Genomic DNA, 23,354 nt, shown 5'->3' on the forward strand with positions numbered 1-23,354 from the left:
AATTGTAGAATCTCAGCAATTGAAACTGTATCAGATTACAGATATGTATATATATAGGTTTACTCAGATATTTAGTATTTTAAATATGTTATCCTGTTACCTTCGTTAGTGTATGAAATCTTCTTCCTAAATAACTACCAGTATATATGTGTCATTATGTCACAGATTACATACTAAGTACGTGTTTCAACTTTGTTTCAACTTTTCGTGCTGGTCTGGCAACAGAGGGGGTAACATATTTGCTCTCCCAGATGGTGGGCGAGTACGCCACGTCTGTGAATCCAACACAGCAGCCTCTCTGGCAGGACCGACGTCTAATCCTCTTACCACGAGCTGTGATGATAAATGATGATACAATCATGATCGCAGTTCAGGGAAGCAGAAAGCAGACAAAACAAACGTCTTCCAGAACTGGTTCTGCATCGGCAAACGTGTGTCCATCTCTGTGTTTGAGCTGTAGTTACAGGATGGAGGATTCTGTACAAGAAGCTTTTGACACGGTGTTTGCGCCAGAAGAAGACATCTGGCTTGGTTAGACTGACATTACCGTAACCCATAAAGGTACTTTAGACAGCCAACGGAAGGTGGTTTTAAAGATACACATGCTATGAAACACATTATATCATGCTCAATGTCCGTAATGGGTGTTATGATGCATAATTCACTGAGCTTGACCCATATATGGCGTTCTGTCAAATGCATCTGGCAGATTAGTAGGTATTACAGTAGGAGGCCATACTGGTCAGAGCTGTGAGCAGTACTTGGAGATTTCCCCTTCTTATTAAAACACAGTTTCTCTTCATCGTCCCATGAGAACCCAAAGGCTCCGTCTCGGGTCCTGTGAATTTTCTCCCAAGGCTCCAACAAATCAAAGAGGTGAGAGGTCAGGTGAGGAATCTCGAGGGCCCTCAACTCCTTTAGCTGCTGCGTCTTTGAGTTGCTAAAGTGTTGCAGTCAACAATAAGCACTCCAGTTTCTCCACTATTATCTCAAAGGAAAGGAATTCAGCAGGGGCCCGAAGGCCCCCAGTCAGTCCCCTGTGGCCAGAGAGATGGGGGTTAGTCTAACAACAATGGACAAAAGTCTCATGACCTCCAGACAATGTACGCTGGCTCCACACTGCTATCATGACAAGGAAAAATGTTTTCATAAGCCCATGTTGCGGCTAGATGATGTGCGTTTCCTCTTTACTGTTTTTAAACCGTCAGAATATGATTTCTCTATTTTGTGATTCCTCCAGATTCAGCGAGGACTGATAGGGTCATCCACTTAAAGCTAGATTATGTTGAATGACTTTTTAAAAACAAGAAAAATAGGGAACATTGAAGCCACTGTGCAACAAACCTCCTAAAGCTGTTTATGCCCTAAACAGGTTTACCCCGCTCAGCCTGTAGCCAGTGGATTATGGCTCTAATATTAGCCGTACCTAGCACTGTATTTATTTACACTGGAGGAAGGATGTGGTTTTAGCCCAGTGCAATACCAGAGGCTTTTCCATCATCACTAGAAAAAGCTTTAAACAAGTTCAACATGTTAGCCTTGGATCAAACTAATGAGAAAAAGATGAAAAAGATTAGCTCTTTGAAACAGAAATGCAATGTACAGAACATGGCAGTGATTGCATGTTTTGGTATATGGTCACCAGAGATGGAAGAGTAAACAAGAGGATCAGTACAATATGGACTGAAAATGGATGATTACTACAAACAGTAACAGACACACAACACTGTATCAGTCTGTTATGTGTTTTTATTAGAACAAAGTGTACATTTTTTATTTTAATGACATAGATTTATGTTTAAAAAGGGGGTGTAACCTGTATTTAAGTGGGTTCAACCTGCACCAGCCCCCTGCTGATAATGAGTATTGCCTGTGACATTCAGATGGCCACTTGTGACCTTTCCTTTGAAGTGTCATCAGACTTGTCATCATGGATTTTCATCTGGACTGAAGTTAAGCCGGATTTCTCACTTCCCATGCCGACACCCTGTGAAAGAGAGCACCGCTGAACCAAAACTCAGAGAACCTGCATCACAAATTGCTCGGCTTAATCCCTGCACATTCTTCACAGGAGGCGTTCTTTCCTTTTAGATCACTTTGCAAAGAAATCATTGAAAAGTGCACTCCCCCCCTCCCTCTCTCTCTCTAGTTTTTTTTTGCAATCCTATACACTTTTGCACACACCTTCTTTAATGAACCTCCTGACAGTGTTCTGCAAAGGGCTGGTGGAGGTCACAACCTCTGTGGCTCTTTGCTGCGACATGGACTCTCACTGTGGGAATGGATTAGCACGTCCCTCAGCCAATAGCCATGTCATTGGAATGACAGCTCTCTCACTGAGGTCTAAGGCCCTGTTGTCACACTGATCTATTGTAATTCATTAAGAGCCAATGGCTGAAGGAGACAATTGTTTACTTACGACTGACTCTTTATTTCTATTTCAAATGAGCAATGGTGTTATTTTAGTCGTGTCACGTCATGTTGTGGCAATTGTGTTGTCAAATGATTTCCTCCTATAAGTCAGACATGCAGTAGCTGTGTTTTTAGTTGACTGGATGTTGGTTTTAAGTGGTAGATGTTCTCCTTCTACACAAGGCCATTGTGGTATAATTAATAGCCCCCCACATTTAGCTGGAAGTATGAGCGAAAGAAAACAGCCTGTATTATTTCTCAGCAGCTGTCTTTGGCTGTCTGGATGTGTCTCCTCATCCACCAGTCTCCAGCCCGGGTTAAACTGTTGACCAAACACCCGTTTCCTGCTGTTTCTCCATGATTTATACACAGCGAGTACGAGTCCCCCTATACATTACAAACAAGAAGCACATTCCACATACATCAGGCCACTGTGATGGGTATTTCCACTTTCGGCTCAGCCTGTAGAGGCACTGAGGGAGAATATTAGGTCCATAAGAAAAATCTACCATGTCAGTTCCTGCTCATTCTGGTGCAAAAACAGAGCAAGTGACAACGGATGAGACCTTTCTTGTTGACAAGCTGTTAGCTGGGTTTAGCCTTTTCAGAGAGTAATGATGTGTAGCAACCCGACATGAACACACACACACACACACACACACACACACGCACACACAGTTAATCAAGGTAATGAGTGGGTCAACAGCCCTGTTAGAAAAAACAATTGACCAACAGTCAAGAATTAACAGTCTTGTTAGCAGTCTTTTTGTGACATTAACAAAAAGTGATCAACAGACCTCCAGTTTCACAATGAAGGAAAAAGCAGGATAACGATTAACGTTTGTCTGTTTAATCAGTGATTACTTGCCACGGATGTTTCTACCCCAACGAGTATATGAAAAGAGTTAAGAGTAGCTCAACTATTTTGAAAAATAGAAATTATAATTTGATATATCCACATATTAACATTAAGTCAACTGTTTTGTAAGAGTTTGTTAAAGCCAGTTAGCAAGAGATCAAAGAACTTCAAACAGATAGCTTGAGATTGTTAGCTAGATGAGTTAGCTTAAAAAAACATACTAAACAGTTCAAATAATTGGCTTAAAGTAAGGGAGATAGGCTTAAGTATTGGATAAGTAGTAAAAGAAATAGCTTAAAGTATAAGTTAGCTTAAAGTATTGGATAAATTGTTTAAATAGTTTATCTTAAGTACTTCATAAACAGTTCAAATAGCTTGCTAAAAGCAATGGCTAAAGTATTAGAGTTAACTAAAAGTATTTAACAAATGGTTTAAATAGTTATCTTAAAGTAATGGGTAAACAGTTAAAGTAGTTACATAAAAAGAATCCATAAACTGTTAAAATAGTTAGCTAAAGGTACTTTTAATGGATAAACAGTTAAAGTAGTTAGCTAGAAATATTGGAAACATTCAGCTGCACTAACTTAAGAAGGCTACTGGTAGTTGCTGACCAAACCAACTTTAATGCAGATATAAATATAACAATATTCACTTATATGTAATGGATGGAGTTATATATTTGTGGGGGTACCTCAATCAGAACAAAATCATTCTGATGCATTAGCTTCACCCAACAACATAACTTCATTCTTCTGAACCTGTGATGTTCCTTAATTACTCGCACTGCCCCATATTTTAAACCAGTGATGCATGCTACATACATACAATAAATAAGTAATGTAAACTGGGGACGCTGTCGAGTACACCATTACCATCTTTCATCATGGATGAGGTCAGCTTGTTGGTGACATTGACCAGATGTGAGAAACATAATGTCGGACGAGGGAGGAAGCAAAGGATGATCTTCCAGTTAGATCTTATAACACCCACAGCTCCAGTGGGAGGCCAGCTGTAAACAGCCCAGCCACCCATGGCCCAGTTTGATGAAAAGGTCTCTCTGAGAGGGATTACTCGCCCCCTCTACCGCAGCCTTTGCAATCAGCTAGCGCACCCTCCTCAAGCTGCGCTATGTGTACATGTATGACCACAGCGAAGTATACACAGCTTTCCATCCCCCAGTGGATTCTGGAAAATGGACTTTGGAGAGGGAGGGCAGTGTAATCATTAGGGTCATGCTTGAGATGCTTTTGGAGAGCCAGCAGAGCATCCGCGCCTTTTAACCCCGACCCACCACCCTATAAACCCCTCGTCATTCCAAACATACACACCAAGCCTCTGCCCAGCCCCAAAGATTAATGTTGCATGAAATGGCATCACAGGCCTTGTCCATCCCGGGGATCCTCAGTGTTGTTAGCAGTAATGGGATGGAGATGGAAGGAGGAAAAGCCTCCTGTGTAGAGCTGCTCAGGGGAGACCTATATCTGATTAAGTGGCAAGCTGAGATTTTCGCCTCTATTAAAATAGCCAAAGTGTTTTCCACTGTTTTCAATGTGGCCCTGATGTGCACATGCAACTGTGTGTCTATGTGTGTGTCTATTTATTGTTGGCACACACATTCCTGCACACGGACACCCTATATTTAGATGTCTGCCTCTGGCTAAATATTTCTGACAGTATTAGTGTGTTTTAGTGTAGTCATGGTAAAGGATGAATGGTTCTCCTCCCCCCAGTTTTTATGGGGTCAGTTGTGTTGTACTGTAACAGTAAATTACTGTAACAATTGAGGTTTTTGTATCTATCTGGTAATGTAATCTCAAAATGTTGTTAAATCCTTCATTTAATGGGCAAAAAACATAATAAAACATGTAATGTAGCGTAAAGTATAATGTTATTACATTAAAAGTAATCATTATAGCATTGTAATGTGGATTACCCCCCATGTGAATCATCATAATGACTTATAATGACTGAAATTTGAGCTATTAAATTCTTATTATTCTTATGATTTATTTCATCTTCAATAATGAATTGTAATTATAGATATATGCACCCCTGCTGAAGTGTGGCATAATGTGATTTATTACTTTAAAATAGTCTCAGGATGTTTCAGAATAAAGACCTAGTAATATGGCCTTTCTAAGTTTTAATCCTGTGTCCCTGCCTCGTTGTTGATTGATCTTTTGTTATAAGACAAATATATGTATATTAAAAAATATTTTTTTAAATCAGTATTGAAGAATTTGTACATCAAATCCCTGTTTTTTCTATTCCTAAAAGCAATTCCAAATATTTGACTCAGTCCTGCACTCAGGAGTGTTAACAAAAGTTCAATCAAATAGGATTTTGGGAGACTAGCTAGCCACACCATTAGTAAAACCGCACAGCGTTTGTGGATTGTATTAGGTAACAGAATGTGTTTAAACATGAGCGCCCAAAAATGTTGTTGTTATTCCCTGAACAATGTGGCTGAGGTCAAATTCATCTGGCGGCATGTTCGTGGAGCTAACAGTCCTCTGCAGCTCCATATCAAGCCTGATATCAAATCCCTCTTGTAACTGTACAAATATTCATTTTACTGGGAAAATGTTACAGTATAGAAGCTAAAGACACTTCTGTTTCTGCAATCATCAATGTATTTATATCATTGATGGAAAAGATATGTGTAATGTGAAAAGTAATCACTTATAGTCAGTGGTGGAAGAAGTAATCAGATCTTTTATTTAAGTAAAAGTACTAATACCACGCTGTAGAATTACTCCACTGCAAGTAAAATGTCCTGCATTCGAAACTTATTGAAGTAAAAGTATAAAAGTATCAGCATCAAAATGTACTGAAAGTATCAAAAGTAAAAGTACTTATCATGCAGAATGGACCCACTCAGATTGTTTAATATATTCCACATATATTATTGGATTATTATTATTGATGCATTTATGTAAGCAGTGTTTGAATCTTCTCAAGGTAGGGCTCATTTAAACGACTAAATATACTGTTATGAGGTTTAATTTAAAAAAAATTCTCATCACTTTAAATGTTTCATGTTTTTCATGTTAAATCTTAACCTGAAAAGTAACTAAAGCTGTCAGCTTAATATAGTTAGTAAAAAGTCCAATATTTGCTTCAAAATTTAGTGGAGTAGAAGTATAAAGTAACATAAAAATGGAAATACTCAAGTAAAGTACAAGTACCTCAAAATGGTACTCAAGTACAGTACTTGAGTAAATGTATTTAGTTACTTTCCACCACTGATCATAGTGACAAATCCACAGAAATTTTTCACCCAACTCTGCTCTTCCACTCAGCTCCACTGAGCCTTTTTGCATTAGCTCATCAACCCCACTTCCAGTAGCAACATGCAGCTGTTGTGGGTGAAAAAGCTCAGACACCTACAGCTCAGTGCCTGCTCAGCAGTAGCAAATGTGACACTGACAAAGTCAACAGCTCACCGTTGATTATAAGTTAGCTGCTTACAGGTAAAAATAAATGAAATAATATTGCTGAGGTTAGCTGGAATGTAAGCCACCCTTGTAAGGATTGCAACCTGCAATGTAATTCAGTGTTACTGTGGACATCTTTGCTGACTTTGTTTCCTTCCCCATCCTGCTTCTCTCTCTCTCTCCAGGGGCTGCTCCGAGCTCTACCGCATACCCATGGTGGAGTACAAGGTCGACAGCGAGGGTACACCCTGCGAGTACAAGACACCCTTCAGGAGAAACACCACCTGGCACCGGGTGCCCACAACTGCAGGGCCACAGCTTTCCCGAGGCTCGCCCACGCAGGGCCCCGATCGCCTGCAGTGCCAGCAGATCCTGCAGCAGCACCAGGCAGCTATCCCACGAAGCACCTCCTTTGATAGGAAGCTGCCAGATGGGTCCAGGTAAAGCAGCAATATAAAAGACTATAAATTGACATGGTAAAAAGTTTTCTTCCCTGCTTTATATTGATGCAGGAACACATCTTAAGCAATACTTCTATTACCTGTCTGTAAAAGCACACAGTATTTAAAGGGCAGTATGTGTTCAATTGCTATGAATAAAGAAGATTTTAAGCAGTAGCTAACAATCTCTGTTGTCTCCGTCTTATAAGCCTTTTACAGATACCAACTCAAAAGAAAAAAAATAAGTAATAATTAAATAAAAATATCATGTTGAAATGAAGTCACACAAACATTATCCACAGTGGTGAAAAAAAAGCAAGTGAATGCAAAAACTGAACCAAACAAATGAACAAAAATAAAGCTTTTAAGACACTTTTGGAAGTCAAGCTTTCTACTCAAGGTTTTTCGGAAAGCTAGGCAGAGCAAAGCTTGCGATCAAACATGATGATGCTCAAAAGATCCAATCCTTTGAGATAAAAATCTTTGAACTCTGAGCCTTTTCTCATTTAGAGAAGAGCCGCAGTAACACTTTGAGGGGCTGTTATTGTCTTCCGTTATTTGCATACATATAAACGGAGCATTTTAGTCCAATGAATTCAGAGCTTTCGCTTTCATCTCCCTTTAGATGACAGGACCACACTCAGACTTTGTTCCTGTCCTAGACGGTGTCTCTTTTGGACATCTCCATTGAGCCAAGTAAAGCAGTGATTTGTTCTTTCTAATGAAACCCCGACAGTCATGATAACCTTTCCAGTGTGTCACACCGACCCCCCCTGGTGTTGCCTGCTCTGACTATACTGGGATAATGGCCGCCTTCTCTGCCTAATCAGAGTCCCTGGCAGCAGGAGCACTCTCATTCTCTCTCTCTCTCTCTCTCTCTCTCCTCTCTCTCTCATTCTCTCTCTCTCTCCTCTCTCTCTCTCTCTCTCTCTCTCTCTCTCTCCCCGTACCCCTCCTATTCCCCCGCTCCCTCCTTCTTCCTGCACCCTGCTGAGGAGGAGGTGATGGGGACACTGACACAGCTCAGCTCATCTCATCCAATTACTGCAGAAACAAAGAGAGTGCTCTTCTCCGGACCACGATATGTAGCACCCCAGAGGGAGTGGGAGTAGAGGAGGGGGATGAAGGAGTCATAGACTGAAGAGGGAGGAAGGGAGGGAGGGAGAGAGAGAGAGGAGGGGGATATTATACAGTCACATATTCCAGAAAAATATTCAAACATATAGAATAATAGATCATTTTTCTGGTTTTCAGCAGTTAGATCAGTTGTCTATAGTAGCGTTTCCCAACAGTGGCACCCGAGAGGTTACTGCTGCAGTTGCCAGAGGATACGTGGAAAGACTGTAGAGCAGCTCGACTTATTTGTAAAAATAGGAACTCTGTTATGATTTTTTGTCATTTTTTTAACCCACACACTGAGCACTTGAATGATGTGTGTTGAGATTGTTTAGCAAGCAAGCAGAGACATTTTAAAACTTAACATTAAGCTATTAGCAATTTATTAAAGATTGAAATATTTTACTAAAAGTAATGGATATAAATATATAGGAACATTAATGGATAAACTGTCCAAATAGCTAAAGGTAATGCAAAATTGTTGAAATATATATCTAAATTACTTAACTTAAAGTATATGGTTTAAATATTTACCTGAATTATGGAGAGCTCAAATACTTAGCTATGTATGGATATATGGTAGCCCTATAAAGAGAAAATTAATGGATAATCAGTTTAAATACTCACACTTTATTGTACATTTCCACTAAATGCGGATGGATGGATGGATGGATGGATGGATGGATGGATGGATGGATGGATTCTTTATTTATCCCGAGAGAAATTCAAGGAAAATGTAGTCAACTAAAGAAAGAAATTCCTTTCTGTTTCACCAAACTAAGACGAGCTTAATTGCCTTGTTAACTCATCGTAAAGCACGCTTCATTCCACTGTTCCAACAAACCAATTCTGGTTTGGTCGCATTAAACTCTCAGCTCACTGAGGCACAAGTGAAAATATGCTGCATCTCCACGCTGTTTTTCCCCCCGCTGTCACTCTCTGCCATGTCAACTGCCCGCTAGCAAAAAAACAGGCACATAGAATGAAAAAATTGACCCCTCTGGTCTTTGTTGTCATTTCCAGTTTATCTTCAGGATCTTGAAAAAAGAATATATCCTCGTCCACAGAACCCCTCGGCACTTTTATTTTTGCAATGTCGACGAGAACAAAGACGTTTTTGAGCTGGGTCCAGAGCCCCCTGGCTACCCAGGTAGAAATAGCACTCTGTAGCTTTTCATTGTCTCCAGCTGTGTCACAGTCACACGCCTCACGGTCATTTTACAGCTGTAAACTCAGCTTTCTTGGTCAATATAGCATGCACTGAGAAGTGTATTGCTTCAATCTACTAAATTTACCATCAACACTGACTGGACACCCACATAAAAAGTGGTAAAAGTCCTCTTTTTTAACTAATGGACAAATGGTTGAAAAAAATGCCACTCCAGTACTGACAGTTCAACTTTATCATTAATAATTAACATAATTAATTTTGTTCAGATTAAGATATTCCCTTTTTAACCCTCATTTTATGTTCGTTTTTCAGGAACAGCAATAATGTTCATGGGTCAGTTTGACCCAGGGCATGTTTAATAATCCAAAAGTGCCAGAAACGAGAAAATCCCAATAAACATTGTTTATATTTCCGTATTAACTCCATTACTAACCACTTCAATCAATATTTAGTGCAATGGTGTTCTTTACCTCTCACAGACCATGGTTCAATGAGGATAATTAACTCGTTTTTCTTTTTTTTTAAAATGCATGTTATAACTTTTTTATGTACATTGGAAAGACCAACATATAAAATACAATAGTTTTACATGAAAATGTCTTTTATGGAGTGAGTTGATAAATTAACCCAAGTCACTTCTTCTGTTCAGGGTTAGATTAACCATTGAACAGTATCTATGTAATATAAACATGCAATGCATGTGAAATGAACCATTTCCATTTTATATGTTGATTACACTTATTAAGCCAAGCAGAAGACTTTTCATCCTGAAAAAATACTTTTAACAATTTTTTTTTTAGATTTTTAAACTTTGAAATGGGTCAATGTGACCCACAACATAACAGAAGGGTTAAACCCACTACAGAGAAATTCAATCTCTGCCATTTTACACACCAGTGAACAAACACCATGCTAGGAGCAGTTTGGGTTTGGTACCTTGCTCAAGGGCACCTCAGCCTTTGACCTGTCAGTCATGGGAGTTTGATTGCAAGCTTTGTCCTACAAGCGTGATTCTCTAACCTCTAGGCCATGATGTTTAAAATTAAGACATGCTTGCACCAAGACAGGTGTTGTCAGTAAAAAGATACTTGAGTTTATCTCACAGGGATATGGGGGGAGGACATCTAACAAAAAAAAGGTTGGGAACGACTGATCTATAGGCCTCATATGAATTTTGATAGCTCAGATAAAGCATCGTCCCATCCACACATGTAGCTGAATCCAGACTTGGCACTGTAAAATATGACACCTTCTATGCAGCCAACTGAGACCGGTTAATCTCTGTAGCCTCGAGTGTTATTGCAGCGCAGAGAGAGAGAAAAAAAAAAGCCTCAATATTTCCCCTCAGAACTTTACATTATGTCAAGAGAGGAAGAGAAGGAGAACAAAAAGCAGCTGCTGCTGTTTCGCACTAAAGTGCCTGGGCCCGGCTGAGGAGACTAACACTTCAGGCTGAGAGGAAATGTAGCGATCCGGCCAAAGCGCTCAATGATGTGTCCCGCGACTGAGTTACTGACAGTTTAGTGAGTTTCCCATGGAGGTCTAGACAAAGGAAACCTGATGAGAAAGCAGAAAGGGAAAGAATTTGTCACCTTCTAAATGGACGTTTGTATTGAGACTCTTGAATTACGAGCTTCTACTGGATTATTTTTATGAATCGTACCTTCGTATTTCTGTAGAGTAAGTAGAAGAGGGGATAAAAAACACACACGTCCTCATCTGGGACATCAGCTTCATTCAGACCCAATCCTCAACTCATTAGATAAACAAACACATTGGAAAAAAGACACAGAGATGAAAGAGAATGCAGCTAAACCTGGCTGGGGACTTAATGTGAAAGCCATCCTGCTTATGTTATTGCAGTCTTATTTCCGTCCGGTCATTTAACCTACTTTGGTGTGTCGGTTAAAAGGAAGGCCTCAAGGCAGCAGACATAACTCGAATCCAGTGTTTATTTTTCACTCTAGACTGTAGTCCGAAACTTCTTCCTGACCAGGCGAAAAGAAAGCGGAGAAACTTCTTGTCTCAAGATATTAAGTCAGGTCACGGCTCAATGCAACACAGTGAAATACACTTTGGCTGGGTTGAGCTGAGATAATGCCCAGAGTCCCATTAGGTAAACCACTAAGCATCCTAATATGTTCATGTATGTGAAACGATAGCTCAAGAGCGAGAGTCAAGTTTGTGTTTCAAGGCAGAAATCTCAAGCATCCTCTTACATCCACAAGCTACTTCTGTCTGGTACTTTACACACACGCAGGGCTGCGCCATCTGGATTACTCTCCGAGCCGTATTACCATAACTAATCTCTGTTTCTGTTTGTCTTTGGAGAACAAGACACCTTCTCTCTCTCTGACAGCTCTCCCGTTTTCTCAGAGATTATCCACTGTGCTATTCACTGGAGTGACACCCAATAATAAGCTTCTAGAGAGTCATAATTTAGACACTGAGAGTATGAAATTGTTCCAAATTTGAATATGTTCTGATAAATATAATAATACAATTGTTAGTATAGCAATAACTTGATTGACTGAAAATGAATGTGCAATTATTTTTACTATCAACTCAGCTTTTAAAGGGACAGTCCTCTCAAATCAAAAATACATATTTTTTCTCTTACCTCTAGTGTTATTTATCGATATATTTTTGGGGCGTTGTGAGCAGGAACTAGCATGTAGGAACTATTTTCTGTCCACCAAACTACACTTGCTTATAAGATAAGATAAGACTTTATTTATCCTCCAGTGGGGGGATTTAGTTGTCACAGCAGCTCAAGATGCAGACACAGATGTAGAAGACAGAATAAAGAGTATAAAAATAAGACGTATACTAGATACATTATATACATTATATACATACATTTCTGCTATTTGGCATTTATCATTAATACATATTTTTGTGTTTGTTTGTTTCCTGAAAGAACAGATACTGTACATTGGAAAAAATATATTTTAGCATGTTAAATAGGTTAAATAGGTAGTTTCATGTAGTAGTATGAACATCAATGGATAAATATATTTAAATATATAAGTGGTATATGACATATATAATGTAGAAAAAATACAAAGGGCCTCATATAGGCCTACTGTGGTCAGATGACACAGAGATAATGGATTATGGACAAGATGCTTGTTAATGATATCCTCCTCATCCGAGCTGTAATTTTAGCTCAGTTGAGCTTTTTGTAGATATTTTTTCTTTGGTGCATTGATATGGTTGGCGAGTGAAGTTCAGTTATGAGAAAAAAGTTCTGACATGAAACTGCTAACAACAAAGTCTTTGGATTATCTTGAGTAACTTTCGAGAAAGCAAACCTTTTGAGGTGAACTGTCCCTTCAGGTCATTTGCAGATTCAATCATCAAAAAGATTTACTTCTTTTTTTGTTTCGTCATTGTAAATTCAAATGTCCTGCGATTTTAGACTCTATTGAACAAAAGAAGCAATAAAAAGATGTCAGCCTGAGATCTGCGAAATTATGTTTTTTCAGTATTTTCTGATATTTTATTAATGATTAAGCAATCAGTTGCAACCCAAAGTTGATCATGCATAATAATCTCAGGTTTTGACCTTCCATAGCAGCGCTTTTTACACTTTTCCTTTCTTTTCTGCAGGACAATGCAGGACATGGAGAACCCCCAGGTCACGTCATGTAACAAGGGAGACCAGCACTACCGCAGCTCCCCCAGTAACCAGTCCTCCTCCAGTGATCCAGGACCCTGTGGCAGCGGCACCTGGTCCCAGCAGCCTGGATATGATGGGTACGGGACCACAGCAGCGTTACTTCTTTTGAAAGAGCCTTAAAGTAGTCCCTCCAGGAATATGGCTTTTCTGAGTAATGAATGCAGCCACAATCAGTGCCAGCACTATTTCAGAGAACATGCAATTTTGCAAAATGACAGCAATTTTTCCACATGAAATGACCAAATCATCAGTGCACTTTTAGCCAGGCGTTGCTCTTTTTTCCCCCCCTTTCTTTTCCCTGCAGGAAGTGATCGAACAAAACAATGAAATTATGCCTGCCACAGTCTAACACTCAGAGCTCAAACTTAGGGAAGATGATGGAGGATGATGATGAGTTTCACATATGAGAATTATCTTCATTTAACATACATTATTATAGTACTCAATCATCTCAGAGCTTTACTTTCATGATTACATTCAGAAGAACATAAAGGCTACCTCAAACATAAAGGGCCACTTTGTAAATTAAGCCGTTGAGTCTTATAACCATTTAAAATCCAGGCCAAGTACTTTTTTTGTTGTTGTAACTTTGAGCACATCTTCCATCTTCTGCTCAGAATATATTTTTTTTTAAAGGATGAGCACTTAAGTATGATGGGAAGTGATTAGAAAGAATTCTTTCTTGTCCCTCAGTATAACCTACTGCAGCTGAAGTGCCACTTTAGCAAACTACACTGTAATTTTGGAGAAAGCTATTGAAAAGACAACTTCGGGTGAAATAAAGAGGGCAGAAGGAAGAGGCTTCGGCTGACAGAGACCTTTTAGCTTCTGTCAACCTTAAAGTAGCCAGCACAATCTCTTTCTGTCATTAAAGTTTTTCTACTTCATGTGTTTTTTGCCCATTAAGAGGACATATCAGTGAGGGGTGGGCGATAAATCGAATGTACTCTTGGCTAGTTTGTGAGGACGGCCAGCTCTAGGCAGATTTAAACAAGTGACATAATCCTTTCATTTCTTAATGATGGATTTAACTGAACTCTGTGAGATGTCAAGTGAGATGGACATTTTTTATAGCCATATCCTGACTTATACTTTTCAGTGATCTTTTCTCTGAGTTGCTAGGAGTGTTCTTTTGTCTTCATGTTGTAATTGTGGCAGGCATAGTGATGAACCAGAGACTGGAGCTCTCAGATAGATGTTTTTTTATACTAAAATCATGTGACACACATCAGCTGCACTCAGGTGATCTCCATTTCCATAACTGTGACGCTGCTGGCATCAACTAGCTTGAACTCTGTTAAATTATAGGACAATTACTTTTAAGGGGGTGAATATTTATGCAATAATTTACTTTACCTCATATATTTTTTAATTAATTTACATTATTTTGTAAAAATATCTGTTTTCACTTTGATATTAAAGAGGTTGTTTTGTTTCTTTTGCAAAATCTTGTCAATAAAGAACGTGATTGACCATGATTTCATGTGTAAAAGCAACAAAAGGGTGAAACATCCAAGGGGGGTGAATACTTTTTATAGGCCGTGTATGTGGTGCATCAAGCCTTGATCACAGTGATTGGCTTTTCTATCCAGAGAATAAAGAGTCCTGTTAGCTCAACGGCTCCATCTGGAGTGCTGCTGTTCAGCCATATTCTACGAAAAAATCATGATTTTGCATTTATACACAGCCGCAGTTAATTTTGTTCACCACAGGCCATGCATTGTTGATGTAACTGCTGGGTACTGATAGCTGATGAGGAGTTAGCTTAAGCCTAGCCCTTAGCCCTCCACCCTCCCCTTGTCTTTGGCTCTGTGAGCACATCTGGTCAGCAGAGCTGGATTGGTAGCCCCGCTGTCTTGGCGATCTCCAAAATGAGTTGAGATCGGCGATAAAATTAACAGGATTGCAAGATCCGATGCCCAAAAGTTCCTCTCAGTTGTACAATTTGTCTGCAGGACTGCTCTGAGTGAACAGAATGAAACAAACAGACAGATAACTACACATTTACAGAATCTGGAGACACATTGAGCTTTTCATTTAACAGCTGTTGAAGGCTATGTGCACAATTGCCAGGTTTGAATCAACAGTTTTTTCTTACATTGAAATTGGATGTGATTTCCCCATTTTTGCTTGCACGTTTGAAATTGTTCCCACAGAAACCGATAGTGATGATAAACAAGAATGTTTTAATGAGCACATATGTTGCAGGGATTATCATGCTAGTTTGACTGTATGCATCATAAGGTTAAATTGAGCAATTAAATAAGTGCTTGAGAGGAAACTTCAAAATATCTATCTTGATCTCTCCTAAAAATATCACAATATTATTTATAAGCCATATTGCCCATGCCTGATATCAGTATACTGTAGATTTATTTTCAATATTCTCTTCTTTTGTCCTGCTTTTGATGATATAATGGCATGCAGGGCTTCAGACTGCACAGGCGTAACATCTGTCAGACTGAGTCTTGTACATGAGCAGAAACCATCAGAGACCAATGTCTGTCTGTAAGTGGTTACAGACCATGACAAGAGGCTTAGCTGCACACTGCTGCCTTTCTGTCAGAGGCCTCAAAAGTGCAGTGAACTCTCAGGCATCACCGTGCGCTGTCAGAGCTGCCACGATGCAGAGCAACAGACACGCCGACTCGCTGATTGATCCGGGGTTAGCTTAAGATCACGAGACACTGTGGCCTCTGTTCATCTGTTGTAACCTTTATTAGCTCTTTAAGGTTTAATTAAGACCCGCGTTGGTTAACGTGTTGCTTTTCCCTTTTGTCAAGAGCAAGAGAGTGGCTGGCATGCTGAGTTGAATAAAAAGAGCTCTCTTGTCTGGCAGCTTCTTTATTCTATTATAAGCTCAAGTGATTCGACCTTAAATGATCTTGAGCTAATTGCTGTACATCGGTGGTAAATCTATTGAAGCCTATCTCTGACTGGAATACAGAGTTCACTTTAAAGAAAGGGAATAATTTAGAGTCGGTTTCACTCCTCTTTTCTCTCACCAGGTGTCCCTCACCTATCCTCCATGAGCGGGCAGGTGACATCCAGGGGGGTGACGGAGAGATCCACAGGGAGCGGGAGCCCACCCTGGAGAGGACCCGGTCTGCAGGTGAGTTTATTCACCTGTGATCTATACTGTCTATTCACACCTCGTGCTTCTCCACACTCAGCGTTTTCTTCTTTGTCCACAGAGGCCAAATGGCACATCCCCTCCACCAAGATCCTGAACCCTCTGAAGCAAAGAGAAGGAGGGAAAGACTCGCCCAACAAGCTGTCCAGGGTAAACGTCTGACCTACTTTGATTTTAGTTCGACAGAAGCCACCGCATGACATTTAATGGAAGTGTTTAGAAATTCATTGTCAACTTGTTTTGAAGGGCACAAAGCATTTAATGCAGCGCTGTGTGAGTGCTGTGTTTGGAGTAAATGCCCAAATCTGCACTGTCAGATCTGGTTTACCCCACATCAGTGTGTGAATTGGGGTGAGGTCAGATTACCCTTGTTTATGTGCTCTGCAGTAACCAGCAGTTCAATTGGGATATTCAACCTCATGTCGTCCCCTCTAGCCGTTCTTTGCACTTATCACTTTCTCTTCATCAGCATGCTAACGGGCGTCTCATCTCATCATCGTTTCGGGTTGTCTCACACTTTTCTAGGACACATTTTCCTAGAAGGTTGAATATATTAAGTGCTCCAGCCTCTCATTTTCTCCTTTCTCTATATTCTGCTCTCATTTATCTTTTTTTTTTTTTTTTTTTTTTGGCCCATTCACCGTCTCTCCTTCAATCTTTCCTTTCTCCTTTGATGCTGGAGGCTGCCGCATACAGCTAACAACATCTCTCAGTGCTTTCAGCCAGTGTTGCATTAGCAAAGGCCAGTGGATAAAAATTTAAACCATTCCCTTGGCATTCTCTTTTCCCTAATGCACAAGGGCTGTTTTTTTTTTTCTTCAAATCAGACTTGCTGTTTTTGATGTGATGTGATTTAAAGGTTGAGTCAGCACTTCTCATTCAGTACATTTTTTTGTTGCCAAATTTAGCAACTATCTCCTCATGGTCAACTAGCTGTCTATTCTGTGTGGATGGTAAAAAAAAAAGAAAGAATTTAAAAAAAGAAGAATCTTTTAATTGTTTTTAATGATTTGCCAGTGTTTAACATGGCATTGTGACAGTAACATGACATGCTTATTATTCTTATTATAAAATAAAACTGCAGGCTTAGGAACTAGATGTTTATCTTCCTTCCAAGGTTCCTATGAGTGTTGGAAATCCTTGAAAAGACTTGAATTTAGAAGAAAACAGAATTTTAGAGGACACAAACAAATTAGAGTCATTGAAAAAAAATATTAAACCACCCATGTTTTCTCCTTGCTTTTTTGTTCATTTAATGCCTGGTACAACTAAAGGTACATTTGTTTGGACAAATATAATGATAACAACAAAAATAGGTCATAAGAGTTTAAGAGCCTATATCTAGCCATTTTCCATGGTTTCCTTGGTAATGATTTTGGTTATTATTGAAAAAAAAAAAAACATGGAAAATGGCTAGATATCAGTCTATGTCCAAACAAATGTACCTTTAGTTGTACCAGGCATTAAAGTGAACAATTAATTGAAGAAAACAATAATATACTAATATTTTTTTTCCATGACTGTATGTCACATTCAGCATATTCCGTTTGTATTCCTTCCTATTACTTATAGTATCCTGAGCTTTAAGGAAGCAAGCAGTCGCGTTAGTCAGGGACACATGAACATGTGATGTAGCCTGATGGGTAAACCCATCCCCCCTGCATCGAGCATGTTAAAGCAACCGTAAGAACTATTTGCAGCTGCTGTTTGACCTTGCCTGATTTACTGTATTCCTATCATCTTTAACCCTCTTGCTCTCTGTTTTTCTACCAGACGGGCGATAAAAACTCAAGCCACTCAAGTAGCAACACTCTCTCAAGCAACGCCTCCAGCAACAGCGACGATAAGCACTTTGGCTCTGGAGACTTGATGGACCCGGAGATGCTGGGCCTCACTTACATCAAAGGGGCGTCGACAGACAGCGGCATCGACACTAATCCCTGCGTGGCCCCAGGGGCCCGGGTGTTGCTGCAGGGCAGGGTGGGGGAGCAGGGACACCCCTGGGTGTCGGAGCACCATGAGGACGGGGCGTCAGAAGAGGATCATGGGAAACTATACCTGCCACAGGGCTACGCCTCCGCCATTATGTCTGGTCATGTGACAGAAGGAAGCATCGGGGACCTGAGCGAGATCTCATCTCATTCCAGGTACGGTGCAGACACAGGATGTGTGTTTCATTCAACTTTTTTCCTCCAAAAGGCAGTTTAAGATATACAGTTTCCAGTTGTTTTAGCTGCATATATCTGCTGAAAGTGCGCTTGGGGATCAAGACAGAGATGAGTGACTCATTGAATTTCTGCCACAGAGCAGTGAAGCTGTTCTGCAGGCCCAACAGTTTACGAGGAGACTTTATGTTGTTATCTTTGACAGGCATTAGCCTGGAGGGGATCATGGGTTTGGTCTTGTGTGTGCGTGTGTGTTAGGGCTGTGCTAGATTTTGGATATCTTGTTGTGTTGTCATTTTCTGCACTTACCAGACTCTTTTTGCTGTTCTAATATTTGCCTTTAACCACTCAATCATCATATCCACATAACTGATGATTATCTATCGGAAATCACATTATATAAATACTTTGTGAAAACTATAATACTACAATATAGTCACAATATTTTTCTGTCCATGGATAATCTTGCATACTACTGGACCAATCAGCCTAATGTTTTTTGTGGAAATGTATGACTCAGTGATCTCTTGTGATTGTGGTGATTCACAACTTTTGAAAAACATATTTTTCCAAACAAATCACATAGCAAAAGCATTAGTTAGGTTAAAACCAGCCTTACATCATCTCAAAACTGACATCCATAGAAAAGTCTGTTCTTATTTTGAACCAGAGCGTCTGCAGATTAATTCCTTTTCCAATGTGTTATGATACGTTAGGTATGAGACAAGATGAATAAATCCATGTTTTTGTTATTTTTGCAACCATCTTGACTGATATGGAGCTGCGACATGTGATTCTGAGTATTCCACCTAATCCCGCCCAACTGTGCTGCGATTGGCTGGCACTAACCCTAACCATGACCTCTTTGCCCCATGTGTAACCATGACACGTCGTCATGACAAGTACTAGCCAACCACACCACACTAGGTTGGGACTTAACGCCGACAACGACAATTAAGTGATCTTCAACTCTTCATTGTTGGAGTGAGACAACTGCCTCTTGTAACAACTTCTAGTTGTTGTTTTTTTTATTTGACTGACTGTATACTTCTGCTAATGTCAGTGGTGTCTGTTTTCTTTGTCTCAATGGACATTTACTTCATCCTGTTGTGGCTTAATTCTAGCTCGTTGGGTCATTGATTCGCCCGCTGAAACAGATCACACCCTTTTCATGGTATATGGCTCACTGTTTTCTAACATGTGGATTTACATTCACACATTCATCACCGCCGGCAATCTACCCAACCCATTATCTGACCTATTAAACACACACAGAGACTCATGCACACACAATGGGATGTTTTCTAGCTGTTATCTGACCTTTTCACCCAGCCGTGCTCCCTCACTCCTGACCCACAGCCCGACTCATCCAGCTGTGCTGAAGGCAGTGGGTGGGGCTGCTGTCAGGCCAAAGCAACACGGGGGGTTTCATCACACCGTGGTCCAAGTCCTCCCCACCAGACTGGGGCCCATCTGGGAAGGAGGAGGGGTGTCATAGAGGGTTGGCCCTGCAGCCACTCACAGTCTGTGTATGAAATAGAATGGGTATCTATTTGTTTATGCCATACAGGATTATGTTAGCGCAATCTGTTGAGATCATTGACCTGTTTGAGAGGCGTCAGAGCTGTCCACTCCAGGACATCATTCAGAAATGAGTAAAGAACCCATGCCATCACCTTGACTACTCCGTTGCTTCCCACCTTTTATGTAATGGTCTTTGACACCCGAGTGTCATCTGAACAAACAGTGAAGCAGCAGGAGCACATTTTGCAGGGTGTGGCCCAGATGGTCATGAATATGGAAACGGAGTGTGTAGTGCCTGCAGCTTTAGCCAACTCTAAAATGTCTCAGAGGTATTTTAGAAGAATGTTTTGTGTTTGCTGCAAGTTCTCCAGCGAACAACGAGACATTTGGATCCAAACCCGACACATTTATGGACCTGTGCAGCTTTTTCAGATCTGAGTTCAGTTGAGCAGCTAACAGATGAAATGAAGCACAAACTGTCGGCCCTCATTTTAATGATGGATGAATAGGAAACTGCACTAGATGTGCTATTCTGGAGGACATCTTAACATTGCGAAGGATGCAGTGTAAGCAATACGATTTTTTAAAAAGGAGCGAAGACGGGCAGATCGCTCTCTGTCTGACGCATGGCTCATTTTCTCATCACTGTCGAATGTGATTCATTCATCCAGCATAAATCTACCGTTACGTGAATGAGGATGTATTATAAGGAAATGGAGTTATTCTCAGTATCTCCACAAAGCTGAAACAATAATCATAAAACAAGAAATGATGCAGCACCACGTCGAAAGGTAATTTGTGAAAAGTGTTCATCCCAGTTTCTCAGAGTCCAAGGTGACATCTTTAAATGTCTTGTTTTGTAAGTCCAAAACACCCAAAGATATTCAGTGTAATAAGATATAAAACAGTGAAAGCAAGACATCTCTATTTGAGTGGCTGAAAATGGCATTTTGTGCCATTTAGTTACTATCACAACAGTAATACAAAGCATCAAAATACACCATAATATAAAATATAAATAATGGCATACTTTCACAATAAAATATACAACACACCTAAAACATAGGAACGTGTCCTAGGCTGACATAAACGCACAATGAAGCAAGAATACTAGGGCAAGGGGCATTTTCTGCCATATTTGTATGAATAATTACTTTAACGATTGCCACGAGCGCCAAATTGATGCAACACATCAGATTAACATCAAGCACTGTCAGCCAGGCATATGAAAGTGATATATTGGTACATCCCCAATAAAATGAGCCAGAAACAAACATTCAAGGGTCAGTTCAGCTAAATTACAAAAGAAGATTCCCAATTACCCAGTGATATCTAGCTGTGCAGAAACATTGCAGTGTTTTCTTTTTACACTTTGAAAATACAGAAATAAGCAGAAGTCAAAGTGCAGAATATCTCAAAACATTCTAAAAATAAAACTAGCTACTTATCACTGGGAGTGAGTTGGAAAATATGCTTCTTTCTGATTCAAATGCACTGATCCCTTTAATATGGTTTGTCAGTTGATATTTGGCTAAATAGTGAAAGGGCAAAGTTCAGCAGGAATAAGCACACGATAGACTGGTTGTGATTCATCTTCCAATGTAGGTCAGAGGTGAACCAGCTCCACTCTACTCTGTGTGGAATTGTGTCATCATGTCTAAGCCACCAGCCGAAAAGAGCTTTCAATTATCATTTCAAATCATCTTATTTGGTTATTTCTCAACATCTGAACTAGTTGCCTTGCAGACGCATTTCTCATGTTTTTCATTGTTGTTTTTCATGCTTTTTTCCATTCATTTTGCTTGCTTTTGAGTTACATTATGCTTTTTTTTTTTTTTTTGCTGTTTTGGTCAGTGGTTCACATCACTCTGGCAGTCCCTTGGCCCGTGGTGCCAGATACTGTATGTCCGCTGACTCCTCCAAGGTGTACACCATCCCCCAGACCAGCAGCTCAGGGCCGGGGCCAGAGCCGGGGCCGGAGCCCAGCTCAGAGGCCTGTGGACAGACACGGCCACAGTCCGGTTGCAAACTCCCAGTGGGCATGAAGACGACTGATGGTGATGATGATGATGATGCCCACAGCACTGAGGGACCTCCCAACATTTCAGAGTGTGGGTGAGTGTGTGTGAGAGAGAGAAAGCAAGAGAGAGCACGTATGAGAACATCACCAAATATGCTCTTATCCAGCAGAAAGATATTACAGATTTGTGCCAGTCCACGTTAAGTTCAACGCTGGCTTTCATGCAAAGCAAGATGACACACTTTTTAATCACACTAACTGGTTTCGTCAGAACTGAAGAGCTGCCTCCTTCCAGACTTAACTGTTGCACCAGAGCCAGACCCATTCCAACACAAGTCCCCCTCCCTCTATGAGCCCACCCAGTGTGCATAAACTGGCCTTGATTGAAGCCGACAGCCACAAAATAAATAAGCTCAATGAAGCCGCGGACATAATACACTTGGCACATGTCACTTGCTGTTATTGATTGTTGCCGTGAAGCCGCGTCCCCGTGGACTTCCAGACTGAGCCTCCACCAGATCAGCATCTCTGCTGGGAGCCAAGCAACGATCCACACAACAACAACACACTGCTGTCACACATGCAGCCCAAGGACACACCCGCCACAGAATAGCCTCTAGAAATATCTCAAAGGACGGGGAATGTATGCAGCTGCTCAGCCAGGTTGAGAATGTATACTCCCCTCAGACTTTATATGAGCAGTGACGACTGACTGTATCTGTCTGATGATTAAATGGTTTGCTGTAGAGAACAGAGAGCCATTGATGGTGAAATTGAAACACAGGCTTGCTGGCGTGTGTGTTTGTGTGTGTGTGCTTGTTTGAAGGTGTTTGCGTACGACTGTGAGCACACTTTGGAGGAGAGAATGTGAGATTTGCCCTGGAAGAAACCCCCTGCTCTAGCTCCCAAGTAATTTCATTTAGGCTGTGAAATTTGCCACTTAAGGACTCTGTGATTGATCGCATGCAGTGAAGTCATCTTCTGCCTTCTTATGAAAAAGCTCTGTAATCCAGTTACCCTCCTCATTGTTTGTTTATATATTCCTACAGTTTTATTTCATCTTACATAACAGCGCCTCATGATGAATGGCCTAATATTACTCACAGATATTGTTCTAACATAATGAAGTTTCTCTTCCCCCTTTCTAAAAAGTTTTTCTCATTTGCTCTAACGCTGTGTGTAACGCAGCATGTGTACCAATGCTCCTAACCCTGTGCTGTTTCTCTCTTGCTTCTGCTTCTTGTTCCAGAGGAGCCGAGAGCTTGTTAGCTTTCCTTCTCTCAATGCTGTATGAGCGTTCAAGGTACACAGTTAGTCATCCCCTGTGGCCCAGCCTGCTCCCCCACACACGCACCTCCCCAGTCCCCCACCCTTTGTAACAGACCACCGCCCCAC

At 40.5% G+C, this 23,354-nt stretch overlaps 1 protein-coding gene across 5 annotated transcripts in view; it reads left to right on the forward strand.

Moving 5' to 3' along the window:
- The window catches only part of LOC131993192 (signal-induced proliferation-associated 1-like protein 2), a 97,579-nt gene that overhangs the window by 60,549 nt on the left and 13,676 nt on the right, over window positions 1-23,354 (forward strand). For 2 of the 5 annotated variants that reach the window (XM_059358975.1, XM_059358976.1), the window contains exons 10-15: window positions 6,894-7,148; window positions 13,048-13,194; window positions 16,126-16,229; window positions 16,312-16,400; window positions 18,024-18,397; window positions 21,794-22,054. In XM_059358975.1, coding sequence (XP_059214958.1) covers window positions 6,894-7,148; window positions 13,048-13,194; window positions 16,126-16,229; window positions 16,312-16,400; window positions 18,024-18,397; window positions 21,794-22,054 — 1,230 coding nt within the window. Of the gene's footprint in view, window positions 1-6,893; window positions 7,149-13,047; window positions 13,195-16,125; window positions 16,230-16,311; window positions 16,401-18,023; window positions 18,398-21,793; window positions 22,055-23,208; window positions 23,263-23,354 lie in introns of all 5 variants that reach the window. The other 3 variants (XM_059358979.1, XM_059358978.1, XM_059358977.1) reach the window with 3 other exon arrangements.

This window comes from Centropristis striata, chromosome 20 (genome assembly GCF_030273125.1).
Source record: "Centropristis striata isolate RG_2023a ecotype Rhode Island chromosome 20, C.striata_1.0, whole genome shotgun sequence".
NCBI lineage: Eukaryota > Metazoa > Chordata > Actinopteri > Perciformes > Serranidae > Centropristis > Centropristis striata.